Source organism: Benincasa hispida, chromosome 9 (genome assembly GCF_009727055.1).
Source record: "Benincasa hispida cultivar B227 chromosome 9, ASM972705v1, whole genome shotgun sequence".
Classification (NCBI taxonomy): Eukaryota; Viridiplantae; Streptophyta; class Magnoliopsida; order Cucurbitales; family Cucurbitaceae; genus Benincasa; species Benincasa hispida.
In genome coordinates, this window is record NC_052357.1 from 87,616,123 (window position 1) to 87,635,492 (window position 19,370).

General features: G+C 35.6%; 3 protein-coding genes across 4 annotated transcripts; all 3 read left to right on the forward strand.

Moving 5' to 3' along the window:
- Window positions 1-262: 262 nt before the first annotated feature.
- On the forward strand, window positions 263-4,166 carry LOC120087057 (probable aminotransferase TAT2). Its single transcript, XM_039043902.1, has 7 exons — window positions 263-702; window positions 1,852-2,191; window positions 2,326-2,544; window positions 2,673-2,732; window positions 3,191-3,346; window positions 3,431-3,524; window positions 3,644-4,166. The coding sequence occupies exons 1-7, from the start codon at window positions 326-328 to the stop codon at window positions 3,760-3,762; spliced, it is 1,365 nt and encodes a 454-aa protein (XP_038899830.1). The 5' UTR covers window positions 263-325; the 3' UTR covers window positions 3,763-4,166.
- Window positions 4,167-5,997: 1,831 nt separating this feature from the next.
- On the forward strand, window positions 5,998-9,645 carry LOC120087338 (D-amino-acid transaminase, chloroplastic-like). Of its 2 annotated transcripts, none has more exons than XM_039044323.1 (5): window positions 5,998-6,266; window positions 6,547-6,605; window positions 8,179-8,354; window positions 8,474-9,147; window positions 9,237-9,645. In XM_039044323.1, exons 1-5 carry the CDS (start codon window positions 6,029-6,031, stop codon window positions 9,335-9,337), a joined length of 1,248 nt encoding a protein of 415 aa, XP_038900251.1. In that variant the 5' UTR covers window positions 5,998-6,028; the 3' UTR covers window positions 9,338-9,645. The 2 variants fall into 2 exon arrangements, with proteins under 2 accessions (XP_038900251.1, XP_038900252.1); XM_039044324.1 differs by having other exon boundaries at window positions 6,001-6,405.
- A 7,152-nt stretch (window positions 9,646-16,797) lies between these two features.
- On the forward strand, window positions 16,798-18,686 carry LOC120086917 (uncharacterized protein At4g28440-like). The gene is made up of 2 exons (XM_039043726.1): window positions 16,798-17,316; window positions 18,142-18,686. Exons 1-2 carry the CDS (start codon window positions 17,043-17,045, stop codon window positions 18,330-18,332), a joined length of 465 nt encoding a protein of 154 aa, XP_038899654.1. The 5' UTR covers window positions 16,798-17,042; the 3' UTR covers window positions 18,333-18,686.
- Window positions 18,687-19,370: the final 684 nt, after the last annotated feature.

Below are 19,370 nucleotides of genomic sequence, written 5' to 3' on the forward strand. Positions count from 1 at the left end.
TTATCCTTTCTAAAAGAGATTAATTACTTTTTTTTGGACACGTAGGATCAAGGATGATAGAATTTGAATTAGTTATTAGTTTTATAAAGTTTCAAAAAAAATAAATTACTTAAAATGTTTTTTTAATTTAATATTTTACTAATTTTGTTATGTAATTATCTCGTCGTCAAAATATGAAAAGAAAAAAAAGGCAAAATTGAAAATTTAGTGTAACAGAGGAATCCCACAATGCCCTCAATTTTGTTCACATGCAGAAGAAAGAAGAAGAGGACGAAGAAGAAGAGAGAGAAGCCGCAGCTTCAAATCCAACGTGTGGTCTCTGTGCATGGAATTCATTCACATTTCACTCAACCCTTTTTCCCAAATTCTGAAATTACTCCAAATTTTCGTCTATAAAAGAACTTCCCCAATTTCTTTTTACCAATACCCAGAAATCAATCAATCGATAATAATGGAGATTGGAGCTGTGAATCCTGAAATGGACACAGCTTCAACTATCACCATTAAAGGAATTCTCAGCCTCCTTGTTCAGAATGTCGATGAGAACAATGGCAGAAGGTTGATTTCACTCGGCATGGGTGACCCTTCTGCTTATTCTTGTTTTCATACTACCCGCATCGCTCAAGACGCCGTTGTTGATTCTCTTGAATCTGAGAAGTTCAATGGCTATGCTCCCACTGCTGGTCTCCCCCAAACTAGAAGGTTCAATTTCTAATTCAATTTCTATTTCTATTTCGATTTCGATTTCGATTTCGATTTCAATTTGAATTTATCCCCTGTTTTTGCCTTTTTTATTTGGGGGTTTGGAGTTGAAAATGGTTTCATGATTCAATGAATGCATGTATGAATTTTGTTCTGAATTTCTGAATTTGGTTTCGTTCTTCATTGTTTTGAATTCGAATATTCTTGGCTTATTCGTAGCAGTCTGATTCTGACCTTTTTTTTGGCTATTGTTTCTCATTTGTCCTCTTGTCATTGATTCTAGCCAACCAATGTAGAAGATTCTTTCCTATTTTTTCTTGCTTTTAGTTGCTTCAGTTACTGGGTATTTCTAATTCTTTCTACACGAATTAGATGCTGGATTGAGTTGCTCTTTTGCAAGCCTTTTAGGAGGAGACCAACTTTTGCCTCTTGCATCAGTATGGTGACTGTTCATCTGGGTTTCTATAGTTAAGATGTTTCACAACGAGTTTTAATATGTTTACTTCATCCAAGCTTGTATCATATTCATAGTAAGTACCAACCAATTAGAGGGTCAGACTCAGAGGCAATGTTTTTTTTTAGTACAAAGACTTCTTCTCTTCAAGTCACATCACATGGCTTCCAATTTATCATCAATTTCGATCCCTTGTTATATTTCCTTTTTCATCAGTTGGAGTTTTTGAAGTACTTCCTGGCATATCTTTTCCTATAATTTTCATTACTTATTCAGAAGCTGCCCTGTAACTTTCCAATGCAATTCTTTAGAAGAAACCATAGTAAAGCTAGAGAATGATCTGAACCAGCGATCTCACCTTATTTGAAACAGTTGATCACCATTTTCTCTCCGTATAAGGGACTTTCTTCGCTCTAGAAATGTTGTGATTTGAATTGTAATACTTGATGAAACAAGCTGCATGATTAAGTTTGTAATGAATATGTGTAGGTACTTTCCAATTCACTTTGTACTGAATATCTAACTAAAATGCATCAATTTTTGAACTGGGTCAGCTAAACAACCTACATGAATTGAAATCTATATCTATGGCGTAATCATAACTACTCATGTTTTGGGTAATCAATGACATGTAGCATCACATTAAGGTTGCAGTCTTCTTTTCTGATTTCTGTGTTTAAATTTCCCTTGAACAGATCGATTGCTGAATATTTATCTCGAGATCTTCCATATAAGTTGACATCTGATGACGTTTTTATTACGTCTGGATGCACACAAGCGATTGACGTTGCTTTGGCGATGCTTGCTCGCCCTGGTGCAAATATACTGCTTCCAAGGCCTGGTTTCCCAATCTATGAACTTTGTTCTGCATTTCGGAATCTTGAAGTGCGGCACTTTAATCTGCTTCCTGAACAAGGCTGGGAGGTCGATCTTGATGCCATTGAAACCCTTGCAGATAAGAACACTGTTGCCTTGGTTATTATCAATCCAGGGAATCCATGTGGAAATGTGTACAGCTATCAGCATCTGAAGAAGGTTGGTAATGTAGAATATATATAACCTCAAGAACTCAAGTATACTGTACCTACAAGAGTTTTGCTTTTGTTTTGTTTTCATTTTTTTTGACAGACAGAGTATCTGTATAATGTTTTTGGTTGATTGCCTTTCAGATTGCAGAAACTGCAGAAAAGCTTGGAATCCTTGTAATTGCTGATGAGGTTTACGGGCATCTTGCTTTTGGAAGTCGACCTTTTGTGCCGATGGGAGTCTTTGGATCAACTGTTCCTGTTCTCACCCTTGGATCTCTTTCAAAGAGATGGATAGTACCAGGATGGCGACTTGGTTGGTTTGTGACTAGCGATCCTTCTGGCACATTCAGAAAACCCAAGGTTCCTCCACCTCCCTCACCCGCGACTTGATTGCTAAATTGGAAATTTAATTAAATTAGCCGCACAACAAGTGACAAGCCTGTTTGCGTCATCTAAGGCTTATTGAACTATACCGTCTTTTCATGCAGGTTAACGAGCGAATCAAGAAGTATTTTGATATATTAGGTGGCCCTGCAACATTCATCCAGGTTCTCATCTTATAATTTTGTGTATTTTCAAATGCTGGCTGCTTTGCTTTTCTTTTGGGATCTGAGTTGCATCCGAACAAAATAAATTTCTCCTTTCATACAAGCCCGAACATATGGAGATGTTAGTCATATCAAAATTGATATAGAGACAAACACTAGGTTCTGGTAGATGCAGATGGTGATAAGATTCTGGCTATAGTAACTAAGATCATCAAAATATCAACTAACGACTCAAACTCGAAACTCAAATCTAGCTTTGTATGTATTACTGTTAGCACTAGATTCTGGTAGATGCAGATGGTGATAAGATTCTGGCTATAGTAACTAAGATCATCAAAATATCAACTAACGACTGAAACCCAAAACTCAAATCTAGCTTTGTATGTATTACTGTTAGCAAAGTTCCAAGTTGCAAGCTTCTTCTCATGCAATTTCTGCATGGTGTTTTGTTGTATCAGGCTGCAGTACCTCACATCCTTGAGTCAACCGATGAGGTTTTCTTCAAGAAAACAATTAATATTCTGAAGCAAAACTCCGAAATATGTTGCAGAAAGATCAAGGAAATCCCTTGCATTACATGCACACACAGACCAGAAGGGTCAATGGCTATGATGGTAATGAAAGAAACCACTAAATTAAGTACACAAAAAACTTATGAAATACCATGTTGCTTATTGGCCTATGGTTCAATAATGTAGGTAAGATTGAACATTGATCTTCTTGAAGATATCAGTGATGATATTGATTTTTGCTTCAAGCTTGCCAAAGAGGAATCACTCATCATTCTTCCAGGTAAGAACCCAAAAAAACCAATGCTTTTGATGACACTTCCAAATGTTATTTCAACACTGAGTTTGTTCAACTGTACAATACACACAACTGAAATTCAACAAATCGTGCTGTGGTTTCAGGAACGGCTGTAGGGCTGAAGAACTGGCTCCGGGTTACTTTTGCAGTTGATCCGTCCTTTCTCGAAGAAGCACTTGGGAGGCTTAAATCTTTTTGTCAAAGGCATACACTTATGATGTAAAGAAGTTGAGCAGCCAGTGATGCAAATGAAACAATAGGTGGAGTTTCATAAATTAACAGATAGTGAATGATTGTTGTAAGAGAAACTTCTTTTTACAAATAAATGGAAATCCCAGCAACTCCTTCCATGTACTGATGTAGCAATAAGTTCAAAGGAATTCATTGCTTTCTGAAATGATTGTAGGACATGAGAAATATATGGTCACGGTATCAGTTAGAGTACTGCCAAATGTACAAAATTATTGAAGTAGGGAAAGAACAGTGAGATTGAGTACCATGGAGATGGAGATGTGCCCCCCAACCCACTCACCAAAATAATCTTTTTTCCCCATTTTGGTATTGTACTTCTGAAACAATTTTGGTTAAGTTGAGAGTGTTCAGACCAAAATAAATTAAAGTTAAATGTAAAACGACCAAAATAAATATTTTAGGAATATATATGGACCAATATAAGCTAAAATTGAAAGTATATTGACCAAAGTAATATTCAAACCATCTAAAATGAGAATCATGTTGTATATTTGATAGAGATCGACTATTATGTTTAAGGACACAATGTAACATTAATAATCACATAAAAATGTACTATAGTTTATGCTGCCTAAAATGTTAAAAATCATTTTTAGTTTACTTTTTTTAGTTCTCAAAATTTGGTTTAGTTTTTTAAACCATTGATGAAAAGTAGATAACAAATGATGAAATTTGGAGGTGGAAATAATATTTATTGGCTTGATTTTCAAAAACAAAAGGGTTACCAAATGAGGTCATAATTTTTTAACTTTAGTTTGTAAGATGTAGGGTGTATTTGGATTACATTTTCAAGTGTTTAATTTTAAAAATAAGTCACATAAATAAAGTTTTTTACAACACTCAAAATAGCTTTTGAAGTGTATTTTAATTAGTTTTTAAATAAAAATGAGTTTTTTAAAAACCATTTGTTCCCTTAAATCAATCCAAACGGGCCCTTAGTACTTCTAAATATAGTCCTTGTACTTTCAAATTTGTAATAAAATAAATTTTTGTACTTAAACAATTTAATAGGAGTGTAGATGGGTTGGGTTGGGTTGGGTTGGGTTTTTTTTTTTTTTTTTACCAATCTGAAAATTCGGGTGAGTCAAGTTGGCAACCAAAATGACCCAAACATGGTCTCCAACCCAACCCTTGGGTTGAGTTGGGTTGGTTTGTCAGGTTATTAATATTTTTTTCTTCTTAATTTAAAATACTTAAATTTATCTATAACACATATTTAGTAACTAAAATTTTCATAGAATTAAATTCTTACATACTAAATATCTATAATATATATTACAAACTTTATATAAAAACAAATATTTTTTAAAGAAAAACATAAATAATTCACAAATTCATCCCTTCTAAATGAAATATAAATGTATTTTATTTATATATATGTAACTCGGATTGAGTTGGGTCAATCCAAATCTTTTTTCTATTTAACCTTAGACCCAACCCAACCCAGGAAAAATAGAAAAAATTCAACCAAATTCAATGCAAAAACCAAACTAACCCAACCCAACCTTTATAGTTTGGGTTGGGTAGACCGAGTTATTCAAGTTGTCGGATCATTTGAACACCCGTATAATTTAGTGTATGAAAAATACTATTAAGAGATTTGATGAAATTTCTTATACATGTATATTGTTAAATTGGTTAAGAGCCAAATTTGTTATAAATTATAAAAATAAGTCGTTACATAACCAAATTAGCAATTAAGTTAATCAAAGTTTTCACGAATATCAAAGTTTAAAGACTAAATTATTATAAATTGGAAAGTACAGGAATTGTGTCGTTACAAACGACTAAATTGTTATTTTCTAAAATTTAAAAACTAAATTATTACAAATTTGAAGGTAGAAAACTGAATAGTTATAAATCAAAAGTTAGAGACTAAATCATTATTTTTACGAAAATTAATTGACTAAAAGCCATAAAAACCTTGCCAAAAATGTAATAAATTCATTATCAATAATTTAAAAATATCAAATTCGAGTTGGGTCTTGGATTACACCATTTCATGGTCGGGTCAACCCGACTCGAATATATATATAAATAAAGTTAAAAAAACAGTCAAATTAAAAGAAAAAAATAGAACCGATTACTCAACCCAATCCAATCCCAACTATGCACACCCTATCAAATATATATTATTGACCCGAGGTTAATCCCGACGCCAGCCCACGTATTGAAATGAAATAAAATAAAATAAAGGCCAACCGCCGGCCTGTTGCTCATGTGAAAAGTTAATATGTATGTTCAGTGGTGTATTCCTGTTCCTACTCCTTTTGCCACGAAGCTTTGGCCAAAGAATGCTCCGTTTTATACAAGTTTTTTTCCCAAAAGACAAACAGAATAAAGGGGAATTCAATCTCTCTCAATCCTCCAAATACTTATCGACAAACTTTCAGACAGTCAATCCCAAAACGATTCTTTCTTTTCACAAATATCCATTTGAATACGATCTGAAACCGGCAAATTACAATCGAAGTGGTTAGTTTTTATGTTTCTTTATTGATCTCTACGCCCTTTATGTTGGCCGCTTTTCATGCTTCTGCACTGCACGTTCTGTAAATTTTCTTTGCGTTCTGTTCAATGGAGGCTTTGAACTCTCCTTCTAATGAAACTCAAGGTGGGGTTTTCTTTCTCTTTTTTTTTTTTTTTTCCCTTTTTTTTCAAGTGGGGTTTGAGATTTTTGTGGGTTTCCTCCCCCCCTTTCTGGTCTTTTTTTGTTGTTAATATGATTGTTTCTGTTTGTGTAATGATGCATTAGCGATTGGAAATGGAAGTGAAACTGACTTGAAGGTTCATGTGTTCTCATCTTCTTTCGAGGTAAGTTCTTGAAATCCTATGTTTGATTGATCATTTTTGCCCCTTACATGTTTGTATTGTATGTTTTTCATTTGGCATGGAGAAAGTTTGAGATAGATAGAAGAGGCTGTGAGGTACTGAATCAACTTACTATTAAAGGATTGGATTATGGTTTCGTTAAATTTATCCTCTATATGGTTAAACTTCCATGCTTCGAGTCTTAGGACCTGTTGGAACCTGTTTGAGTTTAAAAAAAGTGTGATAGTACCCAAATGAGTTGAAGTATAAATTATATCAAAACTACAAGATAAATTAAATGTTTGGAGGTACTTGAACCCTCCTCTTGAGAAATCTCTTGAGTCTTAATTCACTGACCAAAATAATTCTTCCTTTCTCCTTTTCCACTCTCCTAAAAGCACGGACACTTTAGTTTGACTAACGTGTTCGTGTCCAATATTTGGACACTCCGACACTTGTTGGACACGTATCGGATACTTATTAGTGCAATAGATGTGTTAGACACTAGTTGTACAAAGTCAAAATAGGACCAATATTTGGTAGGCATGCATCAAACACTTCTTACATATTCTAAGTCAACATATATATGACAAATAATAAAATTTGAGAGCAAAATACATCAAACTAATTTTTAAGCATAGAAATGAATAAAATAACTTTGAATTTCCTTCTTGGTTCATGATGATATATATTTTACAATATGTATGTTTTAATAAACGTGCCATTACCGTGTCTCTGACTTGAATTTTTAAAAAATGATGTGTCGCCATATCAGTGTCGTATTGCATCTGTGGTTCATATCCGTATTCGTGCTTCTTAGCCACTCTCTTTATATATAGCCAAATAGATATCAAAGTATTTTTAAGCTTTTAGAAAGTCATTTCAAATAGGTCTTAAGCTAGTTTAGCTTATTCAATAGTAGGGTTGCAGGTTTGAAATTGATTGAACTCAGTTAGTTTGATTTGTTTGAATTTTGAACTGGGATTATCCTCACCTGTTGGTTTGGTCATCTTAAGTATATTACCAAAATCTAATTGGTCTGCTCGGTCTGAATAGATTTCGTAGTTTGGTGCACCAGTTTTGGTCGCTCAGGCAGTTTGGTTTTTCATAAGAATTGACTTGTCTTTCTTTTTCCCTCAATGTTGATGTATTTTTACCAAAAGTTTCTGGATTGGTTGTTGAAGGTGAGAAACATTATTCTATGAGATTATGTAGGAGACGTTTTTCTAGAGAAGGAGCTGAGTAATTTGTTGAGTTTTCTAATGGGTTTTGTAAAGTATCTCTTAAATCATTGATTGACTTAAAAGCTTAAGTTGTTAAGGTAAATTTAATTATATATCTAACATTCACCCTCACTTGTGGGTTTGAAATATGAAGAAGACCCATTAAGTGAAAATCAATATTAATTGGGGAGGAAACAATGTTGTAGAGGCTTGAACATAGGACCTCCCTGGACCACCTACTTTAATACCATCTTAAATCACCGATTGACCCAAAAGCTGATGGGTGAAGGTAGATTTAATTATATATGTAACAGTATCATTGATGCAATTATTTTGCTTTTCCTTTCAAACAGTTGCTTGAAAAACTTCACCAGAAATGGAGTTTGGTCAAGAAGAAACCATATCCAGCAATGTATTCCAGCATTTTTGGTGGAATTATTACAGATCCAGCTATGATGGTGATTCCTATTGATGACCACATGGTTCATCGAGGCCACGGTGTGTTCGACACGGCCATTATTTTAAACGGGTTGGTACATGGGAATACTTCATCAAATTTATTTCACTTCCTCAAAATTTCTCAAGCTGCTGAACTGTTACTTCCTTACCAACTTTATTTGTTTAAGGCTTCGTTTTGGTTTCTAACAGACATTTGTATGAGTTGGATGCCCACCTCGACCGCTTCCTAAGATCGGCTTCAAAAGCAAAGATCTCTTCTCCCTTCCCGCGGTCAATTCTTCGAAGCATTCTTATCCAATTGACAGCAGTTTCACAGCTCAAGAAAGGCACTTTAAGATACTGGTTAAGTGCAGGGCCTGGAGATTTCTTGCTCACGCCTGCTGTAAATGCGAAATCTGCATTCTATGCAGTAGCCATTGACGATGACTTCTCTCAATGCAAAGAAGGGGTTAAAGCGATAACAACCACAGTCCCGATGAAGACGCCTCAGTTTGCAACAATGAAGAATGTGAACTACCTACCAAATGTACTAGCCAAATTGGAAGCTGAAGAGAAAGGGGCATTTGCTTCCATCTGGGTTGATGAAGAAGGCTATATTGCAGAAGGTCCAAATGTGAATGTCGCATTTATAACCAATGAAAAGGAGCTTATCTTTCCTTCTTTCGACAAGGTTCTCTCTGGGTGCACTGCACTCCGACTTCTTAAGATAGCTCCAAAGTTGGTCGAGGACGGGAAGCTGAAGAGTGTAGGAACTGCAAACCTTACAGTTAAGGAAGCCAAAGGCGCTGCCGAAATGATGTTTGTAGGAAGCACACTTCCGCTACTGCCAATCATCTCATGGGATGGAGAACCTATTGGAGATGGTAACATCTATTATCTGATCGAAACTTCTGCTAAAGCGATAATGAATTAAGTGTTCTTAATAAGCAATTCCATTGATTCTCTGCTACAGGAAGTGTTGGAGAACTGACGATGGCGCTATCGGATCTGCTTTGGGACGATATGGTCTCAGGTCCTGAAACAGAGAGAATACCAGTTCCATATACACAGTGAAGCCCCCATAGAATCAAAGGATGTCAAAGGCAATGCTATCATTTGAAAATGAACATCCACCTGATTCTTACTGTTGCCTTTTTCCTTGACCATCTTTGCTTTCTCTGAACATGAATAAAAGGAAAATATCCTATTGGACATGTTCTAATAGCGATTGTTTTTCGGTTTTACTGTGTATATTCATCGATTGTTTGTAACTCGATGCTTGTATCAATGGAAAACACCAATGTGCAATATTCGAGCTGAGCTATGCTTCGAAGCTGAAGACGTGTTCAACTTTGCATTGATCCATATTATTATCGGCTAAATTATCTTTTGCATTAGGAATAAACTCAGTTTGTGTTTTTAGATTTTTCAAAGATTTTGGAAGAGCTTACAACATTTGTTCTTGTGTTCTTCTATGTGGACACTGAGAAGATGAGAGACTATTCTTAACAGAGGCTATGAAACTTGAGGTTTAATCAATAAATTTAATCTGAACTTATTATTTAGTTTTTTTACTATAATCTTTTTAAAAGGAAAATGTCCTCTCACTACCTTCTGTTTTGTTAGTAAAAAAAATTGGTTGAAGTTTTACATTTATATTCGGAACATGACATGCTTGTCAATTTACACTCTAGAATCTAAACAAATAGTTCCTATGATTTGCTAAAAGTCTAAAACCTTCCCAAATAGTCACTAATTAGGAACTATTTATGGAGATTTGAAATTCAATCTTAAAAATATTTAATCATAAAGTTTTTTTTGGGTAATTGACAAAAATAACCCTTTTCAAGTTTTGGTTTGAGTTTTGGACTCTTTTTAAAAAGTTTATTTTTTTGACCCCACAATTTTGAAAATTAATGAAAGTTACCCTAATACCCTTTACATTTCAAAACTCACTCAAACTCTCCAAACCCTCACTTTTCTTTTCCATTTTCGGTCACTCTTCTCCATTTCAAAAGTCCTCAATCTCACTCCATTTCACTCTCCCCATTCTAGATTTCCTTGTCATTCTCCTTTTCATTGAAGATCATTTGGAAATTTTCAACTAAGGTATGAATTTTCATTTTTTTACCACTCAATGTGTTAGTTTATATTAGATGTTCTTGTGTGAATATTTGAAATCTATGTTAGATCTATGTTGAATGTCATTTTTTCCCTAAAAATATCATGTTCGGCATTTTCTGAATAAGTTTGAGCCTAAAAATGAGTTTTTGGAAATCGGTCTTACCTGGCCGGGCTTCATACCATTGATCGGGCGGAGAAGTTTGAGGAAGATTTGGGGGAAGATTGCGTCCAATGGTAGACCGACCGAGCCGTATATGTATTTCGACCAGTATGGGTGGGAAAGAGAGGAAAGGACGAGGGGGAAGGGGGCAAAACCGGGTAGGTGTAGGTGGCCCCTGGCCGGGCTTCAAATGACTTTAACCGAATATGTGACTGGGCTAAGAAGTATGTTTGCGACTGGAATTTGGCTCGGTCCTGGCCCGGCTGGGTATTGGACCGGGTAGGGGGAGGGGATCGGGTAGCATGGGGGCGGGTCGAGTAAGCGAAGTTTCTAGAATTTGGCCCGGTCCCGGCCCGACCGGGTATGGAACTGGGTAGGGGGAGGGGACCGGGTAGCATGGGGTGGGCCGAGTAAGCCAAATTAGAATTTGGCTCGATCCCGACTCGATCAGGTATTAGACCGGATAGGAGAAGGGGACCGGGTAGCATGGGGGCGGGCCAGGTAAGCCTTTCTGGAATTTGGCTAGGCTAGGTATGGGACCGGGTAAGGAGAAGGGACCGGGTAGCATGGGGCCGGGCCGGGTAAGCCAAGTTTTTGGAATTTGGCTCGGTCCCAGCCTGGCCGGGTATGGAACCGGGTAGGGGGAAGGGATCGGGTAGGGGTATACTGGTTTTTCGCCCGATGCGATACCCGACCGGGTATGAGTCGGGCCATTTTTTTATTATTTATATTTATATATATATATATTATTTTTTTAAAGTATGTATTGATGATCATGATGTGTTGTCTTTTAATTTATCTATTTCATGAAAAATGTAGGTTATAATGGAACTAGATATGAAGGTTCATCTTAATCATTTTTCTGTAGCCCTTTCATGTTGTTCCCATATAGAAAAGATTATCCCTAAAATTAAGAAAAAACTATCTTTGACACAATTAGCCATGTTTAGACAAACATGTTTTGGTCCTCTCCTTAACACAAACATCATCTTCAATGGACCACTAATTCATTATATTTTTCTTCAGGAGATAGAGGAACCTAGGAGAGATGTTATTAGAAGATTAAAAGGAATAAGGTACCATTCAAGCAAGTAGAGTTTGACCTTATCACAGGACTAAAACATCAAACTAGAAATATGAAGGGAGAAAATTCTTTTGTTAGACTTAGAGCTAAGTATCTAAACGATAATGAGGGCATGAAAGCATATGAGTTGGACTTTATTTTTCCAAGTATTGAGTCTGAAAACGATTTTGATGTAGTGAAAATTGCATTGTTTTATTTTATTGAGTTTGCTATGATGGGTAGAGAGAGGAAAAGGCAAATGGATTTGAAAATTTAGCAATCATAGACGATTAGAATAGATTTTGTAATGAGGACTGAAGCAAGAAAATTTTTGCCAATACAATTAAACGATTCAAACAAGGATTGAAAGATAAAGCAATAATTTATAAAGGCAGTACAGATGAAAAACAACATATGTACAGTCTTTACGGGTTTCCCCATGCTTTGTAGGTAACTTAATTAGTTTGATTTAATGAATATTCATAAAAGTACACCACTGATATACATTTATATTTCAAATAGCTATGGACATATGAAATGATTTCATCATTATCCAGACGCATTGCAAACAGATTGAATGACAATGCGATATCACGCATTTTGAGATGGTCGTGCCCACATTCTCCTCCATATGGAGTGATTAGAGACGAAGTCTTCGGATCAGATGCAATATGTTCCTTTCTAATTTTTTTAGGTTAGAATTATTTTGATGATCATAGCTTCTTAGTTTATTTATTCATGATTATAATTTTTTTGTAAGTGAGGATTACATTGCAACTCGTTCCTTCTGAGGAAGAGATTCAGTTTATGAATTGTGTTATGGAGTCACCCATCCCTCCATTTGCATCACCTGTACTACCTGTACCACCTGCACAACTAGAATTACCTCTACCCACAAATGATGACGATGTTGTTGGACCTTCAAACACTAAGGAGGTTGATGACAATGATGATCAACAAAGACATGACGGGAAGTCCCAGAAGAAACGGAAGAAGTACCACAAATTGATTAAGCTAGTCAAATGTCTTAATCGTCGCGTGAAAAGTTTGGAACGTGACCGAAAAAGTATTAAGAAGTACTTGCGACAATTATCAAAAGTAAGAATATACCATAATGATGATTCCTGTGATAAGTGCATGTTCTTGCGTGAATATTTACACGGCCTCCCAAACCTCCATCAATCACCCCGAACTCATGTTGGTCAATTGGCCGAACTCATGTCTGCTCGCTTTGTCTTCCACGTCACGAATTATTGCCATCGTATAGTCCGACAGTCTTGACGTACTGTTTGATACATCCATTCGACGTCTGTAATACAAGTCCTGTAACCAACCTCTAATATGGTTTAGAAATGAAGTGATTGGTAACAATCGTGCATCTTTTAACACTTCGTTTATGCACTCGATGAGATTTGTTGTCGTTTGATTGTATCTTCTATTACATTGGTACACCCAAGCCCATCGCTCAAGACCAATATCTTCTAAGTATTTGCGTGCACCTGGATACCCTGCAAATTGATTCTAATGGTACTTGAACACAGACTCATGACTTGCCTTGACTGCTTTGTCGAAAATTTCCTAAATATCTTTATTCTTAAAACTAACTAATAAAATAGCTTTCAAGTGATGGATGCAGATACCATGAAATACTTCTGGGAAGACTGTGTTAATTGCCTTTTTTATACTTGGGTGTCTATCTGATACGATAACCAAATCATGAACTTGTCCAATTGCACATTTTAATTGCTGAAGGAATCACACCCAAGATTCATCAGTTTCTCCATCAGATATACCGAATGTGACTGGGTATATTTGATTATTTCTATTGACCCCAGTCGCAAATAGGAGTTTACCACTGTATTTATCCCTTAAATATGTTCCATCTACAATTAAAACAGGGTGAATGCATTTCAGAAACCCCCTAATGGAAGCACTAAGAGCCACAAAGACGTGCTTGAAATATTTATCTTCCTGCATATCATATTTAAATGTTGAACCAGGATTTTCAATTTGTAAGGCTTCACCAAATTTAGGTAACTTCTTGTACGATTCTTCTAGTGACCCCCAAACAAGCACTAATGCTTCTTTCCTTGCCCTCCATGCCTTGTCATAACTTAAACTCAAACCATACTCTTTTTTTTATATCATTCACAATGTCCTTCGGTCTATATGAACGACTAACATCTTCAAACTTCGACGAAATTAAATGTCCGAGAACCCAACTAGAAACTTGTCTATGATCGTTATTCAATATTTCATTTCTACATGTGTGGACATTGTCATACTTAGAGATCTTAATTATTTCACAAATTTTCAATTTAACGGCTTGAAATCTCCATTTGCATTCTTCAACTAAGCATATAATTTTGTATAATGTTGTGGTCGTCTTATTCACCCTAAACTAAAAGTTACCTCTAATTGCTAACATAGATAACCGCATCTTTAAATCCTTCTTAGATATAAATATGTCACCAACTTGCACATCTTTAGAAGAATAAGATTGACCTGGCATGATTGTGCTACTATAAGGATGTGACAAGTCATGACCCGTTCCATGTGACGAGCCTCCGTAGTCTTCGATTGCTCGTTCTTCTGCAGGAGGTGTATGGTGGGTATTAATCTTGGGTTCCTCTCCATCATCCCTCCCTCCAAGATACAATTATGAAATATTGACATTGGTATATATCATCCCCTAAGTTATGAGTCGCCAAATTACTAGGCGATGAAGTAAGTGATGGGTTAAAATATGCGAGGAAAAATTGACTATCCGACTCCATCTTCCACTGTACTGGCCTAGATGTTGAAGGGATTTCTTTAGTTCGTCGGATATATGAATTTTTTGGATGAAATCCTTGGTTTGTTTAACACTTTGAAAGCGTGAATACATAAAGAGGTATTACTAAGACCTATTCCCATGTAAGGAATGTGTGCAGATCTTCATCATTCTGAATTACAAATGCAGGGGCGTTGGATCTCAATTGAAGTATATATCTTATAACAAGATTATACTCCTCTGACATTATACCACTTATCTTATAAACTTCGGTTAGGAATTCATTATAGGTTGTGCCCAACTCAATATCAAACCCCTGCAACTCTCCTCCATCATAATCCTTTTCCCTTTCATTTTAAACGCCATCGAAACAAATCCAAACATGAGGCATATTCCTACATTTTATATATTAGCTCCATCTCTACCAATGATGAAATCAAAATGAGGTTTGTCCCTCTTGTGTCTGCTTGCTACTCTCGCTTTCTCTTCCTTGATCGTAGTTGGTCCTACTTTCTTTTGCTGCTCAAGATGGTCGATTAAAATATAATGCAGTTAAATAATAATAATAAAAAACATGGTTATGTTTTTTGGCTCGGTGGTCCACCCGGTTTTTTTGTGTGCGCTCGGCCGGGTTAGGATCGACTCTACTGGGCCCGGACCTGGTGAAGCCAGGTCGGGTAACCCGGTGAAGCACGACTGGGAATCAAACTTATTCCAACATTTTATTTTGCTCCCGGTGAAGCCCGACCGGATAATTTAAACTCATTTGCTTCCTACCCGGTGAAGCCTGATCGGGAATAATTCCAGGTATCTAAATTATTCCAACATTTATTTTGTTTTCGGTGAAGCCCAACCGGGTAATTTGAACTCATTTGCTTCCTACCTAGTGAATACCCAGTGAAGCCCGACCGGGTATAAAAAAAGCATATTTTTTAAAATGTTTTTTTATATAAATTTATAAATAAATATCAATCAACAAAGTGAAATACATAACTTCTTAAAAAAATTTTGTTAAAAAAAAAGAAGAGAAAGAATACATACAACTAACAAAGCAAGCATAAATCAAACTCCAAAAATTTATAAATAAATATCAAATGCAGGGCATTGTCAATTTTCCCAGTAATTAGTGAACTATTGAGAATACATACAAAAATGAAATATATACCTTCTTACGACGAAATGTATAAAATTACAGCTTCGTGAAATACAAGTTTTGGACTTGATGAATTTCGTTCTAGAAACAATTTGATGAAGAGAATTTTTTGTGGGGTTGTAAAGAAATCAAATTTGGTGGAGAATTTTTTTGTGAGAAATTTTTTTTATTGATGGTTTTTGGATAAATTAATTTTAGGTGGAGAATGTAATCCATTTGACAGGTTGGTAGTTGAAATTGAAAGTGGGAACTTAATAAGGGGCACAAGAATAATTATACAATCAACAAATTTGGTGGAGAATTTTTTATGTAAATATTTTTTTGTTAATAGTTTTTGATAAATTAATTTTAGGTGGAAAATGTGAATTAATTTGATAGGTTGGTGGTTGAAATTGAAAGTGGGAATTAAATAAAGGGCATAAGAGTAATTATACAACCAACAACTTTGGTGGAGAATTAATAATTTTTTGTTAATGGTTTTTGGATAAATTAATTTTAAGTGGAGAATGTGAATTAAATTGGTAGGTTGGTGGTAAGGGGCATACGAGTAATTATACAACCATGCTTACAACATTTTCATCCTCAAGGGTAAAAAAAAACTTGTTTTCAAAAAATAGAATAAAAAAACAAAATAGAAGTTCTAATGGGTCATTTTGCCCAATTTTCCAATTTTTTTCATATATTTCGTAACTTTTGTAAAAGATCAAATATTATTAGTTCAACAATTGCATGGATGAAGGATTAGATTATTTGACTTATTCGACTTTTAATATGATAATTAATATCTTATGAACTTAGTTATGTTTAAAATCGTGGAGGTCTTACTTTTTCTTTTTTTGAATTAAAAATTGTGGGGGTGTGATCAAACTATCGATCTTTTAAGATCCATTCAACTATGCTTGAATTGACCGACAAAGGTATGTTTATGAACTTTGAGATTTATAAATATTTGATTTTTATTTTGGAGGATGAGTCTTTAAATTTTTAATTTTGTGTTCAATAAAATTTTGAACTTTTAATATTATCTAATTGGTTCTTAAAAATTCAAAAAAAATTCAATTTATGTATTATAGAATCTTAAATCTTCAATTTTGTATCCCGTAAAATTTGTGAATTTTAAAACATTTGAATGTTTATTGGCGAAATTTATAATCTTGAAAATTCAAAGATTCTATAGACACAAACCTCACTAATAATTATATATATATATATATGTATGTATATATATTGATACATACAAGGTTTCCAAGATTGAAAGGAACGTAGGTTTATCATTTTGTGAAAGTATATTGCCTTAGAAAAATGTCACAAAAAAACCAAAGAGGAAATCAGAAAGAATGAAGATGCTATATATTAACACCGGTCTCCAGCGTCCCACAATTGACAGCGCTACAGAAACGCACACACAAACCTAAATCGGTAAACGAAGAAGAGAGATTTTCGATCGATTTGTGCGGATTCGGATTAGGGTTTTGCCCGTGCTGTTGATCTTCAGCTTCCGCATCAATGGCGACGGGGAAATCACCTACGCCGGCATCGCAGGAGCTGCAGCAGAGCAATGCAGCGGCTAGACCTGGCCTGAGGAAGCCAGTCTTTGTTAAGATCGAACAGCTCAAGCCCGGCACCAATGGCCACACACTCATCGTCAAGGTTGTTAGCTCCAATACCGTGTTGCAGAAGGGTCGATCGGTGTCTCAGCACCTTCGACAGACGCGGATCGCCGAGTGCCTTGTTGGCGATGAAACTGGAACCATTTTGTTCACTGCTCGTAATGATCAGGGTATGGATTTTCGAATCTTCCATTACTGTTTGTTTTTCTGGGAAATTAGGTATTGTTTTGATCGCAGCTGGGGAGGCTAAATCAATGATTAAGTAGGTTGGGATATTTGAATTATGTACCTCTTAGCGATTGGAATTTGACATTATCACGTACTTTTAAAACTAAACCAGTGTTTGAAACAATGAAATGATATGGATTCTAAGATGGGTTTTGGAGGATTACCTAGTTCTTGCAGATGTGCTTAAAGAAACTTAGAAGTAGAAATAAGAGATCGTAAAGGATTTTGGTGTTTTCTTATTTGGTGGTGGTCTCTGTTTTATGGATTGCATAAGAAGCATTGATTTTGCTCTACAAAACGTAATTTCAATTTGATTATGAATGGCTGGCTAGGAAGAATCTGATCCCTGTGGTTTCCTGATCTTTCGAGTGAGCTTATTACCAAAGAGTCTCAATGTCTCCAAGGTCCAAACCTTATGGCGGGCGTGGGTGGCCTCGGGTATGGGGGAGAAGAGATCTGATGGGTATATTTAAGATTTTAATTGAAACTGAAAGTTTGATGTTAACTCCTCACAAATCCATAGCCCAATCTGCTTCTAGTTGGTCTGTGAACTGTTGCCACTTGAGTCTTTAGCCTTGAAATGGAATTTTTGTAAACAAGGATAATGATATATTGATATGCATTGGACCGATATATCATGGTTACCATACAAATATATATGTTTGGAAGGTATATAATATGTGCGAAGCATACTTAATCATATTTTCTTTGTTACCTCAGCATTTGATCTTATCTAAAGTTTTAAATGGGTTGTGTTGTTCCCTCAGTTGATCAAGTAAAACCTGGGACAACTATCATTCTTCGAAATGCAAAGATCGACATGTTCAAAGGGTCTATGAGGCTAGCAGTTGATAAATGGGGCCGCATTGAGCTTGCCGAACCTGAAGATTTTGTCGTCAAGGAAGACAATAATCTATCTCTAGTTGAGTATGAACTTGTGAATGTTGCAGAGGAATGAGAAGGTACTACTAAAGGCCAACTTTATGCATACCATGGGTTGAGATAGCTGGTCATCGAGTTTCCTGGTAATCTGCTGATGTGAATATATAACAACGCTATATTATAATTTTGTGTGGGTGAAGTGTTTAAGCGAACAATCCCTTGATTTCTTCTAAACTTCAAAACATGAAAGCTATATTCCGTCGGTATGACTTACATGAAGGCCTGTTTTGTCTGATAAAGGTATAAATAGGTACTAGTTTGGTACTTATAACTCTGGGAATGTAATCAAGCATTAACACGACAAAGAATGCTTTGGTATGCTCTGATATCATTTATCACATGCAGATATTTGCTGCGTATGTATATTGTATATTCTCTGGCAATTCTTATTACATGCAGGTTCACATGGACTTGTCTCCTAGAAGGTGGCTTAACTTTTAAGGCAATGGTAAAAGTCTTTTGGACCAATGCGACAGGTAAACTGTCTAAAACTTTAACGAGCATTAGCCTGTGAGTTGGATCCCTTTACTCGCTGTTCTGAATTTCAAATTTTGTATCACTGAATTCCATGAAACCTTTAGTAGGGTGTGGGAAATCTGCACGTTGTCGAGAACATATGCCTTATCTAGTTGAACTATGTTCAAGTTGGTCACTTTGTAAGCTAGTTTGTCGAGTGATAATCGATCGAACTGCCTTCAAACAGTGGTGGGTTGGGTTGACTCCCACCTCTTCTTCACCCCATGCGTTGTTGTTGAGCAACTCCATTTTTCTCTTCAAATGGTGACAGGAGATGAATTATTAATGCTATAATCTACCGTCCTTTTGAACTTGAATTTATTCTAAGAACAGGCAGCTACGAAATTAGAGTTTCACGTGTTGATGGTTGAAACATTGTCAAGTAAATACATTCTGAATTATTGTTTTGAGTAGTTCTTTTCTTGATTTTTTTTTTTCCTTTTTTCCTTTTTTAAGTTAAATATTTTTCAGCTGGTATCTAAATGCACTATATATGAGGTCATATTACAAATTTCCTCAACTTTAAATTTGGTATCTA

What these genes read in the sequence shown, in the direction of transcription:
- LOC120087057 (XM_039043902.1), top strand. Translation starts at nt 326, where the DNA reads ATGGAATTCATTCACATTTCACTCAACCCTTTTTCCCAAATTCTGAAA. An exon ending in GCCCTGCAACATTCATCCAG is followed by an intron (nt 2,733 to 3,190) that starts GTTCTCATCTTA and finishes TTGTTGTATCAG; the next exon opens with GCTGCAGTACCTCACATCCT. An exon ending in AAGGGTCAATGGCTATGATG is followed by an intron (nt 3,347 to 3,430) that starts GTAATGAAAGAA and finishes TCAATAATGTAG; the next exon opens with GTAAGATTGAACATTGATCT.
- LOC120087338 (XM_039044323.1), top strand. Translation starts at nt 6,029, where the DNA reads ATGTTCAGTGGTGTATTCCTGTTCCTACTCCTTTTGCCACGAAGCTTT. An exon ending in TGTTCTCATCTTCTTTCGAG is followed by an intron (nt 6,606 to 8,178) that starts GTAAGTTCTTGA and finishes CCTTTCAAACAG; the next exon opens with TTGCTTGAAAAACTTCACCA. An exon ending in ACGGCCATTATTTTAAACGG is followed by an intron (nt 8,355 to 8,473) that starts GTTGGTACATGG and finishes GGTTTCTAACAG; the next exon opens with ACATTTGTATGAGTTGGATG.
- LOC120086917 (XM_039043726.1), top strand. Translation starts at nt 17,043, where the DNA reads ATGGCGACGGGGAAATCACCTACGCCGGCATCGCAGGAGCTGCAGCAG. An exon ending in CACTGCTCGTAATGATCAGG is followed by an intron (nt 17,317 to 18,141) that starts GTATGGATTTTC and finishes TTGTTCCCTCAG; the next exon opens with TTGATCAAGTAAAACCTGGG.